General features: G+C 42.2%; 1 protein-coding gene across 1 annotated transcript; it reads right to left on the bottom strand.

The window, feature by feature from the left end:
• Window positions 1-1,130: 1,130 nt before the first annotated feature.
• Window positions 1,131-24,628, bottom strand: LOC146470263 (uncharacterized). The gene is made up of 4 exons (XM_085122348.1): window positions 16,882-24,628; window positions 14,656-16,233; window positions 4,354-14,559; window positions 1,131-2,095 (listed from the first exon to the last, which is right to left on the bottom strand). The coding sequence occupies exons 1-3, from the start codon at window positions 22,553-22,555 to the stop codon at window positions 4,379-4,381; spliced, it is 17,433 nt and encodes a 5,810-aa protein (XP_084978474.1). The 5' UTR covers window positions 22,556-24,628; the 3' UTR covers window positions 1,131-2,095; window positions 4,354-4,378.
• Window positions 24,629-25,913: the final 1,285 nt, after the last annotated feature.

Below are 25,913 nucleotides of genomic sequence, written 5' to 3'. Positions count from 1 at the left end.
TTTCAGTTTTTAGAGATTCATTTATAATTAACCTAGACATTATCACGAACACATTTTCACAGCCCCTTGACACTTCATTATATGGGGGTTGCATGGTAGTTGGCTTCAGTATGATTTGGGCAATTTTTCTTGCATGCATTCCCGGAGGCATTCTATTTGAACTAGAATGTCCTTGTGTGCCCAATCAGCTTGCGACTTTGCCTAAATATTTAATCAATCACTGGGTTATGATAATGGCTGACTATTGATGACACGAAAACTCCTTAGCAAGCTATCAAAGTAAATAAAAAACCAAGAACTTTCAATTTCATTCTCTATGAGCATGGTTGATCCATTGACAAATACATTCAAACATAGAATATTGTGAAAATGAGTTATTTCTGATATTTTTTTATATAATATATATTTTTTTATTTTGTATTATTATTTTTTTAATTTCCCAGTTAGCTGCACATGGCATGTGACCAACTCGAAAGCCTAAGCTCCTTTGGTCACTGTGCATATTTTACCTTCGATGATTTATATGTAATTTAATGTTGTCTTTATGTTACTTTTGTGATGTATCATAATTTCCTTTTGTAGTAAGCTATTGAAGTAGTGCATAAATAAAAAACTCTGAAATCTTAATCCCAGGCCTTTGATTCCAGAACATTCTCTTAAAAATTACAAAATCAGATTGTCAGATTTTCCACCATGCAGTCCTTAGGTTATTCTAATGGATGTTTCACGTCATGAGACAGGGCGACCACCTACAGCTGTTCTACAATTTTAGCACATGAGATATCATTCGCATCCATGGCCATTTATCATAAGCCAAATTATGTTCTTGTCATGAGTTATTGAATGTGGACAGTAGAGCGAACGTGGGAAGAGAGCTTAGCAAGTAGTATGGCAATTTACACCAACAAAGATGATAGCAAGCACTAGTATGAACTCACTACTAAGCTACCTTCATTTCCATGGAAACGGAGGTGTCAATGAAAGAGTGGTGTTGTTTGTCGGCCGACTGTTGGCCGTTTGTCGGCTGACTGTTGGCCGACAGTCGGTAGTGGGGAGCTGTTCTTCACAATTACTGGGCACTGAGAAGGGTGAGGAGAAGTCGGGCAAACAAGAGTTTGATACAGTTTAATTAAAATTCAACATTTTATTGTGACAATTGCTTCTAAAATGACTTTCAACTTCATTGAAGCCTTTATTCATAGAAAATGTATGCTAAGGTTGCATATTTTGTTTAGTCTCCTGTATTATCCTTTGTGATACTCTGGAGCCATGAAGATCTCGTTATTTTTTATTCAGTCATGCAAATTTAGGAAAAGCGTGGTTCACTTTTTTATTCAGGTTGTTTACCATTGGACAACAACCTGGATATATATAGTAATTGAAGTTGTTTCAAAACCAAGATCTTCGAGTTATAGATTATCAAATTTTAAAAAAGCTAATTTGCACGAAACTATTTTGTTTGCTGCGTATACATACAGCAAGCTCAAGCCAATACTTCCTTGAGCCGTGTAAACATTTTTTACTATCCAGAACACTCAGTTCGTTATTACAATATTCCACGATCGTGAAAAGTTTACACAAGAAAGAATCGTGTCTTAAACGTTTCAGCTTGTTGTATGCCTTGCATTAGCTGGCACCGTGCAGAAAAGCTTTTGGAAAAAATTTATCCGAGTACATTTGAATTCAACGAAAAATGATGAGCCAAACAAGAAGAGTGAGATTCCTTTTCCTAGGAACAATACAGTAGATGTTAATAATAATTATTAATGCGGGTAAATTTGCCGTCCGAGGTAGAAACATGTTTTTTACTTCCACTGGCTATTCAAAATACACTTTACTGTTTTCGTTGCCCTCATAGAACATGAGGAAATTTCAATCATGTTTTCAATTTATTGCATTTAAGTTCAAGCAGTGTTCAAACACAAGTTAAGTTACTGTGGCGGCTAAATTAACCACTTCCAAGCAAATGCAATAAAGCACTATGACCGCCTTGAATCAACTTGTGGCTCTTGAAAGTATCTACAGGAACTTCGCGCCTACGGCGGCTCCACAACAGACGCTTGCTTGGGTTGTTTTATTCTTCCTACGTCAGGCCCTATAAAAAAGATTTGTGAAAGAGGCTCATGTGAGATGGCCATAAACCAGCACAAAATAGTGCGCAGACGAAAAACGTACTCATACGGTGAAAGTGGGCCTTTTTTACTTTAAGACATAACCCAGGATTAAACGGCTTAGGAAAGTTGCTTTTTGTCTACAAATAACGAGACAGAGGTGAAGATAGTGCCCTTCTCATCATTCATAACATAACCTGCTTTGTGACTTGCTTGTACTCCGAAAAAAATATTTCTGTCCAGTGAAAATGAATCTAATCAATGAAGTTCTTAGCTGTCAGTCCGGTGCAATTCTACTTTGTCCTATGTGAAGAGAATAAACTTCTTTTTACTGCGCCGTGGAAAAGATTCGATTTTTTTTTAAAGGAATTCACAGGACTTTTCTCTATTTTTCTATAAATAATATTCTCTCTGTATTTCTAGTGGAGGCCCTCACTTTGGACTCTGTTTGGACAAAGACCTGGGAACGGACGCTAACTCTGGACATAGCATTTCATTGGCGGCCAAGCATAGGCACTAAAGTTTGTGCTGGGACACCTTGAGGTCTGTTCGTTGCTTTAAAAAAGTATTGCTAATGTTTCCATTACATGTATATCATTCAAAACCAGCCCATCCTGCAGTTTTCGGATAGTTGTTAAATTACCAAAGAAGAGAATAGACAAGACAAAGATGCAAGCCGTTAAATATGTTTATGTTCTAGTACGCTAAACAAGAAATCACGCACTACATTAGCGGTAAGGGTGCGCGACTTGTATTCCGGAGAGCTCGTGTTAGGCCCCATCCACGCTAATGCATTTTCGTTTGAAAACGCATACTTTTTGATGCGATTTCGCCTGTCGTCCACACTAAACGCCCGAAAACGCCATTGAAAACGGAGACTTTCGAAAACAGTTTCAAAAGAGGAGACGTTTGAAAACGCATCGTTTTTGAAAACGCTTCGCTTCTAGTGTGGACTGGAGAAAAGGGAGACTTCTGAAAACGGTGATGTAAAAAGCGTCACATGCAATCGGTTGCAGTCCAGATTGGAGCATCTATCCAAGATGGCGGATGGTCTTGTGATGTAAACACATGCGCAATCCTAGGTTCCAGTCGTTTTCAAGCGTTTTAGTGTGGATACGTGAAACCGGCACGATAACGCTAGTGTGGATGGAAATATTTTGCTTCATTTTAGCCGAGATCAAAACGGACACTTTTGAAAACGCATTAGTGTGGATGGGGCCTTAGCGTACCACTCTGAGCGCTAGTTAGAGTTTCTTCTCGGCAGTTCCGAGTTCAATGCGTTGGCTACGATTGTAAATAGCCAGCTGGTCCTCCTCCTTCCAGTTGTGGATTTTCAATTATGTAATGTTCAATTAAAATTATTTCCTTGTGACATTTAAAGCTCGGCCTAACAAATACACCTTGTGATAAAAACATTGACCAACGATAAACAAAGATTATTACTATTATTATTATTATTATTATTATTATTATGTTAGGCCCCATCCACGCCCCATTTTTGGTCATTTTTAATAAAGATTATTTTATATATTTAAAAAAAATTATTATTATTATTATTATTATTATTATTATTATTATTAATATTATTATTATTATTATTATTATTATTATTATTATTATTATTATTTATCTAAAGTATGAATTTCAGAAATATGGCTCGAAATACTCCGAGCTGTTCGTATTGCTTCTCTTAAATAAGACTCGTTGTATTAAATCTTGGAGCATGCCAATCTATGTAGCTTCCTTAGATGTGTGTCATATTTGCGTTCCACGCGTTAAGCGTATTTATAGCACTTTGTTTTGAAAAAATAAATCGACCCACTGAAAATAAGACTAGCAGAGTCTCAACGAATTTCAGGCTGGTTGGGCTACTTTTGATAAAACATATTTTACATGTACCTTTGAGTTAGAAAGGCTTTGTTCAGCAAACGTTTTAAAAAAATATTTTACTCTTCACTCTTTATTTAATTAATCGTTATTATGTAGTTGTGAAGTAGCTTTACTTATGATAAGAATTGCTTTTGACTATTTTGTGAGATATCATTTGTAACTTGTAGGAAGTTATGATTTCAAACATTGTTTAATTTATCTTTTAACTACAAAACAACCTTACGTTATTGTTACTTTATACCACACCAACAGAATTTATCACCCCAATTAATTTACAGCATTACGGTTAAGTCATTGATTGTCCAGTGCGTATCTTTATCTAAGCAGCAATCGTAAAACATCTTTTCCATACCTCACGCACTATTTTCTCTGTCAGCCTAGCCACGATTGGCTCGGCCAGTCGCTTGGTGCTTGGAATGATGTTTCGTATCAGGAACATGCGATCTCGACGTTTCCACATTAACATGCACCGATGGTTTATCATCGTCGGACTCCGGGATCAAGGTCTCTGGTTTGGGAAGTGGCGGAGGTGCTGCAATGTTCGGAAATGGCATGGGAATTACTGGTGGGAGTACGGCTCCAATCTGAGGATCATGTTGCAGCTCTGGTCCTGCCTCATCTAGAGTCTGTAGCGGTTGTGGTACTGCTTCTGGTGGTACTGCCAGTGGTGGTGGAGGTGGTACTGCCATTGGTAGGATTGGGGCTAGCGGAAGCACTCGTGGAGAAAGTAGTAGAGGACGTTCCGTAGGTGGTCCTGTAGCAGTTGCCAAAGGCAAGTTTTGGAAGAGAGCCTGATTGAGAGCAGGTAACGGAATAATTGCTGGTCTGTTCAAAGGAGGTCCAGCTATTGGTAAGGTACCAGTGTCTCCTTTTTCAAGAGCATCAATTTGAGGCCCTGCGATACCACTCGGAGGTAAAAAAGGATTACTGCCAGTCGCTGCAGGTTCCTGAACAAATGGGGCAATTCCCGCTGCGGCACTGTCTTGAATTATAGGTGGTGCACCCACATCAGAAGCGAGGGCACCTCCTAAAGGGTTGGCACCTCCTTTAAGCCGTAAAGCTCCAACATCTGTGGGACTATCGATCTGAATTCCCCCAAACTTTGGTCTTTTTCGTCCAGCAACAAGGTTCGCGATTGGATTTGCAAAGACTTCAACGGGCTTGTTCACATTAGTGCCCAAACCGAATAGGTTTTCACCCCGCCCTTTCTTTAATGGTGGTGCTGTCAAAAACTTTGGGCGCCGCCGTCTTTCAATTTCACCACCGCCACCAAGGATATCAAACTGTCTTTTGAATTTCTTCTTTTCGTGGTCCTGGGAACTAGATCCTTTGTTTTCTGATTTTGGTATTTTGGCTTTCATCATGCTTGGCACTTTTGATTTAGCTGTTTGAACGTTTATACTCACACGAGGACGGTGAATTGTACCAAGAGGGTTAAATGATGATTCAGGTTGAGTGGGTATGGCAGGAGCTGTCTGACTGTTTTCTGGTTCCTCTATTTGGCCTTGATACTGATTACTTGATTCCAATACAGAGGCTTGCTGCAGGTTTACAGGAACATCCTGTTGAGATGCCTGTATTGGTATGTCCTGTTGTTGTTCTTGCTGTTGTTGTTCAAACTCAGTGGTATCTTGTATCGCCTGGGTAGGAAGAATCTGTTCCTGTTGGCCTCCTAGATAATTATAAAGCTGTCTTCTCCGCAATCGCAGATCTTTTTTGTCTGCAGGTTTCTCCGTTAAGAGGGGTACAGATGACCTTGGGTTAATTATCTTTCGTGAATCACCAGGTGCTGTTGTTTGTCCAAGGGAACTAAGAAGGGGTACGGTGCCAAACAGTTGTCGCTTCGTTTTCTTTTCCGATCCATATTCCTTTGAATGGTCACTGTGTCCATATATGGAAGACTTTGCGGTTTCAACATTTATGCTCACTTTTGGTCTCGCTTTTGCCTCCCCTGGCTGCGCAACTGGAAACATTACTGGCTGAAATTGTTCAACATTCTGTTGTTGACCAACAGGGGAAATAAAATCCAGTGGCTGAGAAATTTGCTGTTGCTGTTGTTCGACCACTAACTGCTGAGTATCCATGACAGGTCTTTGTCCTTGCATATAAGGCCCATAATCTCTCGCCCCTTGTTCCATTTGTTGAAATTGTCTTTTGCCGCCCGTTTTTTCTTTAACGCTGCGTTGTTTTCTATTTAAAGCACTTCGTAGTTTCCTTTCGTTTTTCCCTCTTTTCGAAGCCTCCACATGAACAGAAACTCGTGGACGCTTATTAAAGATATCAGTTAAAGCATCCTGAGGTTCTAAGCTATCTGGTGATAGGTCTTGGACTTGCTGTTGTTGTGTCATTGTGGGATTTGATTCAATAGCCATAGGCGATACTTCATTTTCCCGGGATTGATCTTGTACTTGGATAGGTAACTGTGCAGCATCTTCCGCAACTAGGTCATCCGACTGATATGTTGGTTGCCCAGATGGAACGGGTTCTTGAGCTTGATCTAGGGTTTCCTTGGCATCGGGTTGTAGACCAAGCAGTTGGCGTTTTTGGACATCATGTGAAGGGTCCGGTGATCGCTTTGACGCCTCAACATTGATAGAAATACGTGGACTGTGTAGTGCTCTAGGTAAATATCCAAGCGGTTCATTTTGGCTGCCTAACGACAATGGCTGCATTAAACCCTGATTTGGTAACTCCGAAAAGCCGTATATTTGCCGTTTTTTGTCGCTGTTTTGTCCTCGTTTGAGTACTTGCTGTCTCACTCCCTTCTTTGTTGCTCTTTCTCCATGAACTGTCACTCTGTGTCGCTGCACTTTCGAGGGAATCTGACGCACTCGAGGCGTATCCACATTTGGCATTTGAATCTTCTGTTCTATTCCAGACACTCGCCGTTCTGGTTTCATTTCGTTGCGATTAAACCCACTTTCTACATCTTTAAGTTCTAAATGAAATTTTCCGTTTGGAAACGCAGACTTTCTCTTACTGACTTCCACGTTGACTGAAACTTTGGGTCTTAGATGGATTTTAGGTTGTGGTGCTAATACATATGGTTGAGATGTTAGCATTGATTGCGAGATGCCGTAGAACTGGCGTTTTTTTGCGTTTTCCTTTGGTTTGACTTGTTCACTGTTTTCCTTGTCTGTTTGACTGCCTCTGTCATTATGTTTAGCTGTTTTTGGAATTTGGTGCTTTCTCTGCCTTTGTAATTCTTCCAAGAGCATCCCATTACCCTTGATTCTGTGATTAACCGGTAAAGTATTGAAAGCAGGCATCAATACGCCGTCCTGCTTAAACGTTTGGGGCAATACTTGCATTGCAGGAAAGCGCGTTAAAAGAGAAATCCTCTCGCGCTTTTCAAACCCTTTTTCCATCGCAGACTTTTTAGGAATATTTCTTCGTTGTGAAGCTGTAAATTTCGGATTGTGGGATTTTTTATTTTTCTTTGAAGTTTTCTTTGGAACGATAGATTTGGCGGCCACGTTAACATTAATTGAGGTATGCTTCGGTTGACCTTCTCCAGCATTCGATCCTGGTTGTGCAATAGCCTGTTCGGCAACATGATTGCCTGAAACTCCAGGTAATACGCCAGGGAACACACCTTGGACAGGAGCCATAAATGGTGCCACAAAAGGTGCATTAAAAGCTGGTTGCCCTGGTGGCTGCATTGGTACTTGCATTGGAGTCAGTGGTGCCCGAAAAGCTAGCTGCTGAGCTTGGAACGGTTCCATTGTCAGTTGGTTGGGAAAAGGTTCTGGTTGTTGTACTATGGTCTGTTGCTGCTCTTGTTGTTCAAGCTGTCTTTGTTGCTGCTCTTCTTGTTGCTGTTCTGCTTCTTGCTGCTCTTGCTGTTGCCCAGCCGCTTCTTGCAGAAGCTGCTGTTGCGCTAGTGGTTGAGCGATCTCGTTGTTGTTTGTAGCGATCTCCTCTTGTGGTTGACTGCTTTCTCTTGAAATAACAAACTGATTATCCTGTGTTGCAACAGAATTCGAGTTTTCTTGGTATGGAAAAGATTCCTGACCATTTTCTCCGTTTTGTAAAAGCTGGTCTCTTTTATCTCCAGTTCTTCTTTGTTCGTGTTGCTTTAACTTCTTTGCCACTGGGGACCTCTTTTCCTTTAACAATGAAGGAATTCCTTGACGCTTTGCTGTTTCTACGTTAATGCTTACATGCGGAGAATTCTGGTGAAACCCTTGTATTCCGTAATTTAAAGCTGCAGGCAAGGTATAGTGATTTGCGATTACTGGTGAACGTGGTAAGAAATTATACAGTTGCCGTTTAGAAATACGAGAATGACCGTATTTCCTGTTCTCTGTGACTTTGGGTATCTGTGATTTTGATGCGTGTACCTCCACGTGGACTTTAGGTTTTTTATGGGGACGATAAAATGGGTACCCAAAGTAGCCATTATAAAGTGCAGCTAAGTATGAAGCCACTGGATTGAATGACGGTGAGTCATTGTCTTGGTCTTCTGAAAATCCGCTGTATGGAGTATGAGGAATTGATGATGGACGAGGAAGAACTGGTAAAGCTTCTGTGAATGCGGTTTCTTCGGTTTCCGGTTCTTGAGGATAGTCTAGACGGGGTAAAAGTGGATATGGGAAACGGGACAGGGCCGAGTAAGGTGAGAAAGGGAGGGGCATTATCCCACCCCCTAAGCCAACGGGTAAACGGGAAGAGAGAGGTGGCATGACCGCCAAAAACTGTCTTTTTGACTTTTTGTTGTTTGATCGCTTTTGAATAGCATGGCCAATGTGAGGTATCGTAGATCTTGCTGACTGCACGTTGATATTGACGCGAGGATGATGCAATGACGCGGAAGGGATTCGTAGATAGTGATATGGATCTGCACCTGGATGACTCATCGCATTGTATGGACTGAAGAGGCGGTAAACGGAGGAAGGTGTAGCTTCGCGGATAGCCCCTTCCAAATTCTCAAGACCTGGCGACTGATAGAGTGCTGGATATGCTTGTGGTGGTTCTTGCTGCTGAAATATAGGGATAATCTGCCGCTTTCCACGTGCTTTAATCGGTATAGAGGACTTTGCTGTTTCTATGTGAACGCGTACGTCCGGCGAGTCATCTTTTGGAGCTCCTGGCAGGTAATGTTTTAAAAGAAAAGGGTACCGTTCAATTCCAGACCTTCCTATACCATGAAGTGTTGGTAAAGTGGGTGTAAAACCAGGCAAATGTACCTGGTCAACCTTGTCTGATACTGGTGAGTCCTCAGAGGCTGCTAAAGCTTGGTTTTGCAAAGCTGCCATCTCCAGTGTATTGTAAACTGAGGGTAAAGAGTTGCGCATAAAGTTAGGGAAGACACTCTCGATAGATTCTGGTGCAATAAGTTGCCTCTTGGCAATGCTATTTTCACGAATTGATGTATCTCCGGGTATAGTTGACAGCTTTTCGTTCTGCTCAACCGATTTTTCAGAATCTTGAATGTTGTTTATAGGAGAAAAGGATCCAAAAAGTGAATGTGAACCAATGAGCTGTCTTTTAGTTAATTTGTGGTGACGTATGATAGATCGCAAAGTCTTCTTTTGCGTTTGGTCTGTTATGGTTGTTTGAGTATTCTCTTTGTTAGTTGTAGGTATTTTAGAGATGGTCGATTTCGCCACTTGGACAGTTGATGGCTTCTTATACGATGTATCTCTACCAGAATGTTCTATTTGTGATCGATGAAAGTGGTGAAACGCTAGTTCATCACCATGTATTACATGGTTAGGAATTCCCACATAATTCATGGTATGTGTTAACGTAGAGCCTTGTGGAAAGAATTTGGCGGCTGGGCGGACAACAAATGAATCGTGAGAATGAAGAATGGGTTGATGAACTGTGGGAGGTGGTTGATGGAAGACTACTGGGGGTTGATGGTACACGACAGCAGGTCTATGCACAACTACTGGTGGCTGGTGATAGATTATCGGTGGGCGGTGAAGCACTATAGGAGCTCTGTGAACTACAATATCCGGCCGATGGTAAATTTCTGGTGGTGGGTGGTAGATAATAGGAGGACGGCTAACAACTATGTCATTCTTTCTTGATGGTTTTTCTTCTCTTTCTTCTTGTGGATGGAAAACCATTCCCTTGGCGCTCTTTCGTTTATCTATTTTCACCATTTTGTTTTTCTTTTCAGACTTTTCGTGTGGCTTCTTAGACTTTGATTTGTTGTTTGAAACGTCTGACTTTCCAAAGGCCCTTACTTCATGAAAGAATTCAGGAGCTCCAACGTAAGTACCAGTATGATGGATCTGACTTGCGTAAGGAACAAAGTAAGGGTGGGCCATGTAGTTTTCATGCGCATGAAAAATTGGTTGGTTTACCATGGGAGCTGGCTGATGAAATACCACCGGAGGCTGGTTGTAAATAACTGGTGGACGGTGAACCACAACTGAAGGTTGATGGTATACCACAGAAGGCTGGTGAATAACTACATCAGGTCTATGCACAATTACGTCTGGCTTGTGATAGATCTCTGGAGGTGGGTGGTACACAAGTGGAGGCCGTCTTATCATTACTACGTTCTTCTTGCCTCCTTCGTCCGTTTTGCGCCCCTTTCCTTGGCGTCTCTTAGTTGACTCGGTTGAGCGGCGATTTCGTTTTCCTGTTTTTTCTTGAACATGATGCGATTTTTGGCTACCTTCGTCTTTTTTCTTGTGATTGTCCTTCAAGTCTTCGGTTTTCGCATCGTGCTTTTGAACATCAGACTTGGCAAATGCTGACTGGTATCTTCTGCGGATACCGCTGGGCGATGCTACACCAGTTGGTGTAAGGTAATTCGCTCTGTAAAGTGATGGTTGATACCATGGACTGTTAAATGCATTCCACCCATTTAATCCAGCGTGTTGAGGTATAGAGGCTTCAGAAAAGCCGTAGCCATACCTCCATCCTCCAGGGTAGTAATGCGGTGCTCCTACGTAGGTTTGTGTGTGCTTGATATGAGAGGCATATGGGACAAAGTGCGGATGACTATGATATATGTCGTGGGAAGTGTACATAGGCTGATGTACCATTGGTGCTGGTTGATGGAATACTACTGGTGGTGGGCGATATATAATTGGTGGACGATGGACAACCACCGAAGATTGGTGGTAAACCACGGAAGGTTGATGAATGACGACATCGGGTCGGTGAACAATGATAGCTGGTCTGTCATAGATTTCTGGTGGCGGATGATAAATCAAAGCTGGACGTTGTATCAGGACTAAGTTTTTTCTGTGTGCTTTATGGTGACCCTTCTTAGTCTCCTTTTCGGGATGTAAATGGACAGCCTTTCTTTCTGCTTTTTCTCCCGTGGCTTTCCAATACTGTTGTTTTAGCTTTGCCTTTTGATTCACACCAGACAAGTCACGATGCAAGTTTTCATGTTTTGCCTCTCGTTTGGTTTTAAAATGCACAGCTTCCTCTGACTTTGCTCTTGGAGTCACAGCTTTTGTATTTACTTTTTTTGCAGCTTTTTCTACTTTGGATTTTCCAAATGCATGTGCCGCTAAATGTCCGAACCCATGTGTTGGTCCCCAGTGTCCTGGGAAAAAGTGTGGTGCCCCTATATAAGACCCAGCGTGCGTTAAGTGGGACAAATATGGCACAAAATGAGGGTGAGCAACATACGTCTCGTGTGAATGGAAGATAGGCTGGTGTACCATTGATGATGGCTGATGAAAAACAACTGGCGGCTGATGGTAAATTACTGGTGGTCTATGAACCACCACGGATGGTTGATGGAAAACAACTGACGGTCTGTGAATAACGATATCCGGTCTGTGTAGAATTATATCTGGTTTGTGATATATTTCTGGAGGCGGGTGGTAAATAAGTGGTGGCCGACGCATGATTACTAAGTTTTTCTTGTGTCCTTTTGTGGCTTCCTTAATTTTGCCTTTATGCTTATTTTCCTCAGAAGAGTCTGTTGCCTCTGGTGGAGAACGTTTCTCCCCATCGTCATCATTTCCGTCCTTATTCTCGTGGTCACTCTTCACATGCTGTTTTGACGATTTTTCGACTTTTGATTTTCCAAACGCGTGGTGAAAGTCATCAGTGTGCCCTCCTAAGCCCCATCCTCCTGGATAAAAATGTGGGGCACCCACGTAGCTGCCTGCGTGATGTAAGTGCGACGCAAACGGGACAAAGTGGGGGTGCGCGAAATACGTGTCATGTGAATGAAGGATAGGCTGGTGAACCATGGGTGCTGGCTGATGGAATATGACTGGAGGTTGTTGATAAATTACTGGTGGTCTATGAACTACAACCGAAGGCTGGTGGAAAACTACAGAAGGCCTGTGGATGACAATATCGGGTCTATGCACAATGACATCCGGTTTGTGATAAATCTCCGGTGGTGGGTGATAGACTAGAGGAGGCCGACGCATTATGACGAGGTTCTTCTTTTTCGCCCTTATCCCCTTTTTGGCCTCCTTCTTTAATTTAATCTCATCCACCGCCTCCTTGATTTCCTTCTCAAGGGTTCTGCGGTGGCCCTTTAGATCTTTGCTTTTGTATTTTTGGTGCTTTTGTTTCTTGTTAGCCACTTGTATTTTTGATTTTCCAAAGGCATGGGCAAAGCCATATCCGTGTTCCCCCCATCCGCCATTATAACAGTGCGGAGCACCAACGTAGCTTCCACAGTGATATACATCGGATGAGTAGGGCGTAAAATATGGATGGGCGACATAAGTGTCATGTGCATGTAGAACTGGCTGACTAACCATTGGAGATGGCTGATGAAAAACAACTGGCGGCTGATGATAAACCACCGGTGGTCTGTGAACCACAACAGATGGCTGGTGATAAACCACGGAAGGCCGGTGGATAACAATGTCAGGTCTGTGCACAATTATATCAGGTTTGTGGTACACGTCTGGCGGTGGGTGGTATATCAAAGGTGGTCGTTGTATAAGTACTTGGTTTTTCTTCTTACCGGTCCCTTCAGACTTTGGGCTTATGTTTTTGTCATTTTTTTTGGCTTGATCTTTCTCCGCTCGTTTTACTTTATGTTTATTTGCGGGCTTATGGTTCCCTGAAGACTTTAGCTTTGCTGCGGGCACATTTGACTTTCCGAATGCCAAACCAAATGGCTGATGCTGACTCCAGGTAAATCCATACGGCTGAGGTTGGCTCCAACCATAGTGCCATCCACCAGGATAGTGGTGTGGGCTACCAACATAGGTTGATGTGTGCTGGATATGGGATGTGTAGGGCACTGGTACTGGATGAGCAACGTAAGTTTCATGAGCGTGCATTATGGGCTGATTCACCAATGGTGGCGGTTGATGGAAGACCACAGAAGGTGCTTGATATACGATTGGCGGTCTGTGGACAACTACTGATGATTGGTGATAAACAATAGAAGGACGATGAATGACGATATCCGGCCGATGAACAATTACATCTGGTCTGTCATATATCTCTGGTGGCGGGTGGTAAATTAATGGCGGTCTGTTTATAACAACTTTGTTCTTTTTGTGCCCTTTAGAACTGACCGTGGAGGTTGACTTTTTATTTTCTTTAGTTGTTTTTTCAGAGTCCACATCACGCGTTGACCTTAAATTTTTTCTAACCTCAGTGTTGGTATGTTTTTTGTTCTTACTTTCCTTTTCATCACTGCGGTGTGTTTTCTTGGTCTCCTCAACTTCCGATTTTCCAAAAGCATGCCCCACATATCCACCAAATCCACCAAAATGTGGCTGATCAAAAAAGTGTGGAGCCCCAACGTATGTTGCTGCATGATGAATGTGTGATGTGTATGGCAGTGCAACAGGGTATGCAAGGTACGAGTCGTGTGCATGCAAAATTGGTTCATGCACCATTGGTGGAGGCTGGTGGAAAACAACTGGTGCCTGACGATAGATTATGGGAGGTTTGTGAATAAGGACGGAAGGCTGGTGATACACAATTGATGGTCGGTGTATGACTATGTCTGGGCGGTGTACTATAATGTTTGGTCGATGATAGATTTCCGGTGGAGGGTGGTATATCATCGCAGGCCTATTAACAAGAACGGTGTTTTTCCTTTTTGCTTTTTCAGTATTTGAATGTTTGGCGCCTTTCGTCTGGCTGGTCTTTTCATCATGTTTCTCCTTGCTGTGCTTGTCCTTGTTTCGCTGCTGATTCTCGCCTTCTACTGTGGATTTTCCAAAAGCATAGCGCATTGGATGAAAGAAATTGCCATGTGGTACATGATACACGGGTGCTGTGTCATGAAGTACAATTGGAGCTCTGTGTATTATCACTGGGGGGCTGTGGACCACAACAGGAGGTCTGTGTATGAGTATGGGCGGACGGTGCACGACTATCGGAAGTTGGTGCATTACAACAGCTGGCTTGTCAATGATATCCGGTGGCGGATGATACATCACTGGTGGCTGGTGGACTACAAGATCAACGTTCTGTTTCTTTGATATTTTCGTATCTTTCATTTCTTTTTCAGGTTCGTTAGAAACGTCTCGCTTTTCGTGTGATTTTTCATTCTTGTTCTTGCTTTTCGTCTCCATATCAGCTTCGCTCTTCAAAGAGTCTTTGCTTGCGTCGGTTCGCTCTATGTGAGCCTTTCCGTATGCCGTACCTGAGACACCAGGCTCAAAAAAGTTTCCAACAGAGTGCATGTACGATGATGTTGGAATCATTACATGCTGAAGGTGAGGTGACAACATCTCGCGCGTGTGAATAACTGGTGTGTGTACTATTGAAGGAGGGTTGTGAAAGACTACGGGAGGTTGGTGATAAACTATTTGGGGGTGATGGACTACTGTCGGTGGCTGTTGAAACATTATCGCTGGCCTGTGGTAAACAAGCGGAGGCAAACGCATGAGTATGTCTGGCCGAGTATAAACTTGCGGCGGTGGATGATATATCAAAGGAGGTTGGTGTATAATGACGACATGTTTGCGATGTCCTGGATGGGCAAAGGATGCCATTGGATGGAGAGGATAAAAGCGTTTCCTTCCGCGATAATGAATGCCATGATGATGGTGACGATGGTGGTGATGATGATGGTGATGCACGTGACGTTTGCTTAACTCCACGGACCTGCTCGTACGACCCTTTTTGGTAGCATTTTTCAATTTTGTCTCTTTGTCTTTAAATTTATCTTTCTTTTTATTTTCTACCTTTGATCTTCCGAAGGCATTTCCAAGGGAGGCTGAATATGGTGTGTATCCACTGAAACCAGGATGAGTAGGACCAGTTGTATAACCATATTGAGGGATCTGTGGAGTTGGCTGTATATGTGCAGTGGGTATATTCCCTTGTAAGCCCCATCCGTAACTGTTGTATCCTGGGTAGTAATGAGGTGCTCCTACATATGTTGCAGAGTGCGAAATGTGGCTCTCTTGCGGATGATATACGGGGTGTGCCATGTACGTGTCATGGGCGTGGTACACTGGTTGGCTAACCATTGGAGCTGGTTGGTGAAATACAACAGGAGGCTGATGATAAACCACCGGTGCCCTGTGGACTACTACAGATGGCTGGTGGTACACAACTGAGGGTTGATGGATCACAATGTCTGGTCTGTGTACAATAATGTCTGGGCGATCATAAATTTCAGGTGGTGGGTGATAAATCAGAGGTGGTCGTGCAACGATAACTTTATTCTTTCTCTCACCTTTGGTCTCCTTGCTTTCCTGTATTACAAGTTTCCTACTGTTTCCTGCGCTTCTTCTGTGAGTGCCATCAGTCGTCCCAGAGGAACGTTTCCGGTCTTTGTTATTCTTCCCATGGTTGATTTTTGTATGCTTTTCGTCCAGCGGTTTAGAAACTTGAGCTCTTCTTGACCAGTTGGGTGGATTTAAATAAGGAATGATGTGTCCTGTTGGTCCATGGGATATAGAACCTGGGTAATTAGTTACTCCACCGTGCGGTAAACCAACATAATGACCAGCGTCGTTTACAACAGATCCCATGTGGGATGCAAAAGCCATAGGATGTACAACAAAACTATCGTGTGAGAATAGCAGAGGTTGATTCACTGCCGGTGCAGGTTGGTGGAACACAATGGGTGGTTGGTGATAAACAACCGCTGGTCTGTGAACTACAACAGGAGGTTGATGGTATACAATAGGTGGCCTGTGAATAAGAATGGGAGCCCTATGAACAACAATGTCTGGTCTGTGGTATACCTCTGGTGGCGGATGGTAAATAATCGGGGGTCTATTGACTACTACGTCTTTCTTCTTTTTGTGTCCGTCTTTCTTCTTTTTGTTATGGTCCTCTTCTCGGGAACTTTTCTTTAACTTCTTGTCTGCAACAGAGCGTTTTGGCAGGTTAGAATCTTTCCGTTGGGAGTCCTTGACAGTAGCGTCTTTATGTTGTCTGTCTGAATTTGATGTTTTCTTACCGTCTTGATCAGTTCTTTTACCTTGCAATCGTGCAACGGTGGATTTTCCAAAACCACAACCAGGACAGTGCATGTGTATCATGTGCATAGGATAATGATGAATTAGGTGGGAGTGATGCACTATCATTTGCGGTCCCCTGTGTATAATAATTGGTGGTCGATGGAACAGAATAGGATGATGATGAATAATATAAGGACGACGGTGAATAATTATAGGTGGCCGGTGAAACACCAATGGCGGTCGATGAACTATTACTGGCGGCCTGTGAATAAGTACTGGTTGGCGATGGATTATGATTGGGGGACGATGAACTAGTATTGGTGGTCTGTGAAAGACGATGGGGTGACGGTGGACTATAATGTCCGGCCTGTGAACAACTATGGATGGTCGATGGATCATGTGGCTTGGTGGATGATAAAGTATCGGTGGCCTGCGAATTATAAGTATTGTCTTTTTGGTGCTATTAGTGTTTTTGTCTGCATTTTCGTCAGGTGTAGAGGGGTTTTCACTTTCCTCACTACTACGTTTATTCATTTCATATGGATTCTCACCTTCAAGAGTGTTCCATGGCTCTGCTACGGCCCTCCGTATCCTAGCACCAGCACCCACCGGACTCCAAAAGGCACCGTTGGATCGTTGAATTCTCGTTACCGCACCGACAGATTGTCCTGGAATCTTGATTGAATTATGAGGGTTTGAGGCAGTTAGTGATAAAGAGTCTCCATACACAGGGAATATATTTTGAAGGCTTCTTTGGATTCTTGCACCAACTCCAATGGGATTCTTCTTCACCATAAATTCCAATCGTTTATCTGTAAGTGAATCCGTTAATGCTCGTATTATTCTCTCTGCTGCTCCTATTGTATCTTTACCTTGCTTTTCACTGTATGCAGCTCTCGTTGTACGATTCTTCCCTTTATCATTCGACTCGTTCAAATTTTTCGCTTCCTTTGTTTCTTTGTTGTCTGTTTGGTTCTTTCTCTCATCGCCAACACTATCTATCTTGTTTCTGCGGGTCCCTCTAACAGGAACTCTGGATTTTCCGAACGCTCCTGTGCCAATCCCATGCATAAAGATCTCTTCGTGGGGAACACCCCTGTAGGTGGCTATGTGATGTACATGAGATGCGTATGGGATGGCTACCGGTTTGGTCACCCAAGTATCTTGTGAGTGGAGAACTGGCTGGTGGACCATAGGCGGTGGCTGATGGAAAACGATAGGTGGCTGGTGATAAACAATGGCTGGACGATGAACCACCACTGGAGGCTGATGGTACACAATCGGAGCACGGTAGAGAACTATAGGAGCGCGGTGCACTACGATGTCTGGGCGATGATAAATCTCTGGGGGTGGATGGTAAATGATTGGTGGTCGGTGTATAACTACAGAGTTTTTTTTGTTTGCTTTTTCTGTAGTCTCCTTTGCCTTATGGTAAAGAATTTTATGATTCTTGTGAAGTTTTGTTCCTGTTTCTGTTTTGTCTTTGCTTTTTGTTAAGGTGGCATGCTTTCTTTCTGCATGATGGCTAGTTTTCTCTGTTTTTGACTTCTTTCTCTTTTTAACAGTGGTCCTTGTCTCCCCTTTTTCGTCTTTAATATGCTGCTTTTGAGGTACTTTAGATTTGTCATAAGCCATATGGTGAATAACACCACCATGACCGTGGTAGTAGGCGTGTGGAATGTGGTACGTGTGTCCTAAATGGTTTATCCGAGATGAGTATAGTCTCGCAACTGGCATATGGACATAGGTGTCATGTGATCTGTAAAACGGTTGGTGTACAATAGGTGGCGGCTGATGAAATATGAGCGCCGGCTGGTGATACACAATAGCAGGTCGATGTACAATCACAGGAGGTTGATGGTAAATTATTGGAGCTCGATGAATTACAATAGGAGCGCGATGAACTACTATTTCTGGCCTGTGGTAGATTTCTGGTGGTGGGTGGTAAATAACTGGAGGACGTCGCACTATGACTGCGTTTTTCTTTCCGCCCTTTTGAGCAGCCGCCTTCTTAATTTTGAGATTCAAAGTGTGTTTGGTTTTATCATGTGAAGTAATTTTGTGCTTCTTGGGTAAATCTTTCTGTTTTTCCGTCGACGTTTTCTTACCAGTTATTTCATTTCTTTCAGATGCACGTTCATTATCTCGGTCGTTATGCCTTAAAATGTCTGACTTATAAAAGCTGTGTCCTCCTGCGAAGTGATGAACGGTAAATGCGTCAGGCACGCCAACGTAGGTGTGGTGATGCATAACACTTGAGGAGTAAGGAACCACCACATGGTGAGATATCCACGTATCGTGGGACCTTAGTATTGGCTGATGCACCATTGGAGGTGGTTGATGAAATATCAGCGGCGGCTGGTGATACACTATAGCAGGACGATGAACAACCACCGGCGGCTGATGATAATATATTGGTGCCCGATGAATCATGATGGGTGGTCTATGTACCACAATCACAGGCCGATGATAAATTTCAGGGGGTGGGTGATAAATTATTGGAGGCCTATGAACCAAAACAGTGTTCTTTTTCTTTGCTTTTTCACTAGTGTCATTCTTTTCTTTTTTCTTGTTGTCTTGAATTGTGGCTTTCTTGGACGTAGTCCCCGTTGAATTTGAGCTTTTCGATAGAGTTTCGTTAACTGAATTTGGCGTTTCTATCTTTGATCTCTTGCCAATGGGCGGTCCTCTCCCAAAAAGTGGGTTTCCGTAATTAGTGATGACATTTGGAACCCCTACATAGTGCCCGAAGTCTCGCACAACAGAACCATGATGTGTAGCAAAGAACGTAGGATGAACAGTGAAAGAGTCGTGAGAATACAGCAAAGGCTGGCTAACTGCAGGGGGAGGTTGGTGGAATACAATCGGTGGTTGATGATACACCACGGCTGGTCGATGAACTATTACTGGTGGTTGATGGTATATAATGGGTGGCCTGTGAATCACAAGAGGAGGGCGATGTACCACTATGTCTGGCCTGTGGTAAATTTCAGGTGGAGGATGATAAATTATAGGAGGGCGGTTGACAACGACGTCTTTCTTCTTTTTCTTCTCTGTTCCGTTTTTTAAATCACCAGCTTCTCGTTTGACTTTATGGTTCCATATGCTGTGAATGTATCTGTTGTAATCTGTAGCGCTGTCTCTTTTACTTATCCCACCAGAATTCACACTTGTGTAAATTAATTTTTGTTTTGCACCATCCCTTGACGTGATAAAATCGTAGTCATCATGAACGTTTCTTTTGGTCATGCCATTAGCCTTCCACAAGGACGTAAAATAAGCCATATAGTCACTCAAACTGTCGCGTTTTGTTTTTATCTTATGAAGGGTAGCTTGGGAATTATTTCTATGTGGCACACTTCCTTTTCTGTAAGAACAATGTCCTCCGTGGCATCCTTCACCATAAGAGCCAGTGTACACGTGAGACGGTACTCCAAAGTATGTCTTATCGTGAGAAACTGTGGATGCTGTGTGATACACCACAGGCTTTGTCACCCATGTGTCGTGAGAGCGCAGGATTGGCTGATGGACCATTGGAGGAGGTTGATGGAAGACTATGGGTGGTTGATGGTAGATGATTGCTGGTCGGTGAACAACAACGGGAGGCTGATGGTAAATTATAGGCGGCCGATGCAGCATAATCGGTGCACGGTGAACCACAATGTCAGGGCGGTGATAGATTTCAGGCGGAGGGTGATATATGATTGGTGGACGGTGCATTATAATCTCGTTCTTTCGCTTCCCTTTTGTGTCTTTTGCACGCTGTGAGTGAAGATGCGAGATGCGGTGTTTTTGTAGAACTTTTCCTTCAGTGTTCTTTGTTTCCGAGTCTAAAGAAGAAGATTTGGTACTCCTACGAAATTGATGTTTTTCGTGTGATTTTGACGTAAACTTATTGAGTCGATGATAACGTTTGAGAGTTTTTTCCCAACTTTTTAGGTTTATCTTTGCTTTCTTTGTGCTGCCAGTTGTCTGCATCTTTTTACCTTCTTCTGAGTGTTTGTTCTTAAGTGCTGTATTTTGATCGTGTGAGTGTTCTTTAGTTGTTGTGTGGTTGTCCTTCTTCCCAGAAACGATCGCAGTCTTCTTGAATGCCTTTCTTGGTTCCTCAGCTAAAGTTTTCCTGTTTGGTAGTTCTCTGGTTATACCGGGTGTCTGTTCAGCTGCTTGCATTCCTTCCAAACCACCGTTCATTCCAACTGGTAAACCTTCAATGGCGCCAATTTGTTCTGGAGAATTGAATCCCGTTGTGCCCATATTACCCATCCCATTAAATGCGCCATTTACTTGATTTATCCCATTAAAATTGCTCATTTCGTTCATTGGAAAGTTCTCCGCGTTCATTCCTCCAAGTAAGCCAGGCGGTGGATTTCCAGCAACGTTTATCGGAGGTGGCATTGGCGTTATAATATTCTGCCGCTGTGCAAATGGTTGAAGTGGGCCAATTGGTAACTGAGGCATTGTTCCTTCTTCCGGTGGCACGCCCATCGGAGTTGATTCCATGCCATTCGTTATCGGAATGTTGTTATAAAACTGGCGTCGATACGGACCGTTCATATGCCTAAAACGCCGTTTATGGCGTCTTCGCCGACGATATCTTAAAGGCTCTTCCGGCTCCTCTAGTTGGGATCTTTCGTACAAATAGGAATCCGGGAAATGGTGTCGATGTCTGTGAGGGTACCAGTAGTGCAAGCGGCGACGGTAGAAAGGTGCTTCGTCGTAGAAGCGTTCGAAACTACGCCTTTCAGGAAAAGGCGGGTAAGGATTGAAGAAATGGCGTCGGTGGAAATGCCCGTATGACCTACGCAAGCCAGGATACCAGTGGTGATGAACATGATAAGGCGGGTAGTGGTAATGGCCGAACAAAGATCGCTCTTGTGCCCCCGATGCGGCGTGAGAACCAGGGCGTGAAACCACCTGTAACGAGGCGGGTTTAGCTTTAACTTTTACCCCGGCAGAGTTAGCGTTTATTTCAAGATCGGCAGATTTGTCATCTACTTGAAAATGTCCAACCTCAGGTCCATTAGAAGGTTTCGCTTCCGCGCTTCTTTCTGAGTATGAATCAAGTTCAGGTTCAGGCTCTCGGGGAGAATGAGTTGTCACAATTTCTGATCCACTATTCCCCAATGCATCTCGAACCGGTTCCTCTGGTTCATTTTTTATTTGAGGTACTGTGTTTATCGGTTTGCTTTCTTCGGATAACTGGGAGTTAGTTGGTGGACGTTGTTCTGAAGGAGCTGCCGGTTTTTGATTACTCGAAACTAAACCCGATGTTTCGGGTTTCGCTGCGGTGGGTTTACTTACGTCGGTGTCTACCTGCTGTTTGTTGGCATTATTTGTATTTGTAGTTTGGATTTCCTGTTGATTTGTTTTGGTACTAGCGGTAACTGAACTAGACTGATCGTTGTCCAGTGGTGTAGATTTTGAACCGCTCTTGTCATTAGGAATATTGCCAATTTTATTTATCTGACTGGTACCTTGGACCGTACGAACTTGTGCATTTTCATCAACGGACCTGCTCAAGTCTGCTTTGCTTTCCCCAGTATCTTTACTGTTTTTGTTGTCAGTACTTGAATCAGTGTTTAGACTGACTTTGCTGGAATCAGATTTATCCTGTGCTGCTAAATTCTCTTTGTTTTCTGTTCCTCTCTGTTTGTTATTGTTCAAATTTTCATTACTCGAAGAAACATTTTCGTCTTGATGCAGTTCGTTTGATTCATTTCCCGTTGCCGGCTTGACGTTATTATCACCTCCTTTCGAATCCTTCGTACTAGAGATGTCGTCATCTGCTTTCTTTTCTTCTTCCACCGTTACACCAACCGATTCACTATCAGGTTGGTTAACTTTTGAGCGAACATGTTCTTCAGTGCTAAAGTGTGGAAGATCTAAAGGAGAGTCTGAATTCAAAGGTTGTATCGGCGTTTCAATACCTTGTCTCTTTCGAGCTCTTACACTTAAAGTTTTCTCTACCAAACTGTCCAGTGTTTCATCTTCCACTTCAGTTGGACTTCTCTTACTTCTTTCTATATTTTGTCCATTATTATAGTTTACAAATTCCGGCCAATCTTCTTCACGGACACCTCCAAGGTTACCTGCTGTATATGTACTTAAAAACTCTTGTTTTGAGTAAGGCTTCGCTTGCGTTGGAGACCACTGAAATTGAAGAAAGAGTAAGAAACAAACTACTGAAGTCGCCAGAATATTTGGCGGCGACCGGCCAAACATTATGTCGCTTTTCAGTACATTAGACTTGCCAGGGAAATGAGTGCGATCTCTGCAACCATTGTTTTGTTATTACATCACAGGCAATTTTTTGGGCCGGTTCGTGAAAAGACAAGAGATGATATAAGGGGCACGGAATTTGGATTAACCCGTCTTATCTCATGAAACCAGCTAGTCGGAACAAAGAGCACCTGTTAGTCTCCAATCAAAAGTACACTTTGGGCAGGTCTTTCTCGCTCCGGCAACCAAACACTCGCTTCATGAATGCAAGGTTTGTGTTTAGGGGTGTAGAAAACGCGGGTGCTTTGTTCAAGTTCAATGAACAATTTACTAATAGTGTCAAGATTTTGCAGCAAAAACACTTTTACACACACACCTACTTTCTTGCACAATTGAAAAAGGCGCAAAATGTTGGGGAAATGTTACTGCGTATTCCAGCTTTTTAATACAAGCATATCTGCCATTTTAAGAATCGAGAATAAATCTACTTTCTAACTTTACCACGGGAGGGAAATCTAATTAAAATTGAAAGTAAAGTATTCTGTTTTTGTTTGTATAGCTAATCGGTCAAAGTACATTGTTTTGACCTTCACAAAGTTTAAAGTAAAGGAAAAAGACAAAATAAATCAAATTTGAGGTCATCTGCATGAAGTCAAAATAATATTCTTGTATTTATTTCCATTCAAGGTAACGGTTCGATGATCGTCAAAACTTGAGTTAACAGCATCAGTGTTATTGAAAATCAGGACCTTTTATATGCTGTCAGGCCCACGAACAATAGGGTGTATGGTGAAAAAAGAGAAGAATAAAGGTCTTAACTAAGAGGTGTAAGCAAGAGATATTTAAAAGAACTGAGTTGAATCTTTTTATGGAAGAGTTCGTGGTAAATGTAACCCTTATTTAGGTAATAAAAATCATCTTTAAAACAACGCTGTCATATGAAACGCACGAACTAACAAAGAAAAATTAATTCATGAAAGAAAACAGACAAGAAACTTATTATTTTTCTTTCATTCTATAAGTAGCAAAACGTTTTCGCGCTAATTTCAGTTTCTACCGTTTTTAAATAGGAACCATCTAAGATGGTAGGTGATATGGTGTCTCTTTTCACTAAGTTTAACAAGCAACGGTCAAGATAGTTCATTTCCGAGAATATGGCATCATCCGTTGTTGTTGCAACAATACAACACTGGGCTGTTAAACGTAGGTGTTTCTCTCTTTTCTATAATGAAAGAAACTAACATATCCGCTTTTGATAATTAAAAGTTAGTCAAATTGCGAAGAAAAACAATTTTCTCAAGCACATTAATGAATGATTAAAAGAATCCTTAGACTCGTGTTTTCAGCGTAAATCTTACAATTGAGAGATTATCTGAAATTCGTCTGTGCCAAACGATAGTGGTTTTAGTGATCAGGTATTGCAGCAGATGTATGAAAAGTATTTAGGCTTGACGGCTGAAATTGTCCTCCCGAGTTTATTTATATTTAATCATTTATTGTGTTTACTAACAAACGACAAATTGTTGAGCACCTGTGATAGTAAATTGACCAAATGGTCAATAAAGCAGTGCTATTTCACAGACAAAACGAATGTGTGAATTATCAGTGTGTCTGACTAGGTCTACAGGATTAATTTGCCGGCCTATTTTTGCCTCACTCTATTGTCGGGTGGACAAAAACATTCTCAGTCTCAGAATAGCAACTCTCTTTAAGGGCTGTGGTGCGTTTTACCACGTCAGTTGAACTGAGACGAAATGTACCTTGGTCACTGTTGGACGTTACAACCATTTCGAATGAGGATCCGAGTATAGGGTCAGGATCATTGAATATTTTCTCATACAACTGCCAAAATTTGGTATCGACGATGCTCCAAAAAAATTCTTTTTCGGGAGCGGAGGATTTAACTCTTTGTATATGATACACTGTAACTTCCCCAAACTAGAAAATTTCCATGGCCACCAGGGGCGCTTTCCATTAAGCCAAAATTTTGATTGCAAATTCAGGAAACCTCCCGTGTCAAATGGAAAGTCTTTTATCCATTTTTTCCAAACTTGATCTCTCACTGCGAAGGCGCAATGATGGCGTAAGAATAAAACAACGAGGTAATGGAAACTTTGTGCAAATGGAATAGCACTTTCCATTCTAACCGGTTAGGACGGAAAAAGTGGGGTACATCAGAAGGTCTTTCGTTTGTTCCAGGAAATTTCTGTTTGCTCCGCGAGTTCCATTTGCATTTCGACTGGTTAGACCGAAATTTTGGGTGAATGGGAAGCGCCCCTGTGAAGCGAAACTTAGTACTATGTGATCAGTTCGTGTATTCAGTTTTACTTATCCAGCATTTATGGCCATAAATTCGAATTCACGGAGGAGGATCAGTTCTCGAGTTCGTTTCATCGCTCGATTGAGTCAAGTAGTGCATTGGTATCGAAAGGTTATAGATCAGACCCCTTCAACCACTGTTCTTTTCTTAGGTACACTAAATGCAACACACAAGTCTTTCATTCTCAAATCTTTTTTCTTTCTTTTGTTTTTCTTTTAATGCAGCCAGCTTACATATTCAATCATTGCATATATTCACTGACTACTTAAGCTCAGAGTATGTTATGCAGTGCAAACACGAGATATAGGGATAAGCATATCATATCTGGTGCAAATGGAATGATTTCCGGATATCTGTTTGCTAAGCTAGCGTTAAGCCAGTAGATATGACTGGTGTAAGTGGATTTTTCCTGTGAATGAATTTGTTCTATATTACAACTGTATGATATCTGAGAAGTGAGCAGGTAATTAGGCAATTAAAATAATTCCAAACAAATTAAATGAAATGATCTAGACGATCTTTTCAAGCCGTTCTTCTCCTCTTAGGACCCTTGAACATGAGTTTAATAAATTTGTGCTTTCTTAATTTTGTTGTGTGCGTGTGTGTGGTTTTTTTTTTTGGCCAAATTCGCAAACTTTTTTATATTCATGGGCGCTTTACTTAGCTTAATTTTGCAATAACGCCAAAAGCAAACACCTGACATGTTAAAGTGTTTTTCTTCAGACAACAGCAAGGGTGAGCTTCGCTATGATTTGGTTTTAAACGCCCGTCAATTGATTTGATGTAGTTCATTTTAGCTACATCAGCGGCAAGAATTTCCAGATGAAAGTGAGTAGAAAGACGCCTGTTTTCATGGAAATATTCTTGTCCTTTGCCCCTTTCCCTGCATGTCGTAACGCTTCGCATGGCGCATGCCTTTCGAGAATCAGCTTCTCTCTGTCGTACATGCTTTACACTAGCACATGTTTTTAACAGCATATGGGTGAAGTTGGAATATAAACAAATGTCGCAATATTCTTAAAACTCTTATTGTATATCGTG

Source organism: Pavona decussata, unplaced genomic scaffold, assembly GCF_977016875.1.
Source record: "Pavona decussata unplaced genomic scaffold, jaPavDecu1.1 SCAFFOLD_114, whole genome shotgun sequence".
NCBI lineage: Eukaryota > Metazoa > Cnidaria > Anthozoa > Scleractinia > Agariciidae > Pavona > Pavona decussata.
Note: the sequence above shows the minus strand (reverse complement) of the source record. Positions and strands in the feature narration are given on the sequence as shown.

Coding starts and splice junctions, on each gene's coding strand:
- LOC146470263 (XM_085122348.1), bottom strand. CDS start 22,555: ATGTTTGGCCGGTCGCCGCCAAATATTCTGGCGACTTCAGTAGTTTGT. Junction 16,234..16,881: donor GCCATGGAACACTCTTGAAG/GTGAGAATCCAT, acceptor GCTCTGTTGCAG/ACAAGAAGTTAAAGAAAAGT. Junction 14,560..14,655: donor AGTACACACACCAGTTATTC/ACACGCGCGAGA, acceptor AGCCTGGTGTCT/CAGGTACGGCATACGGAAAG.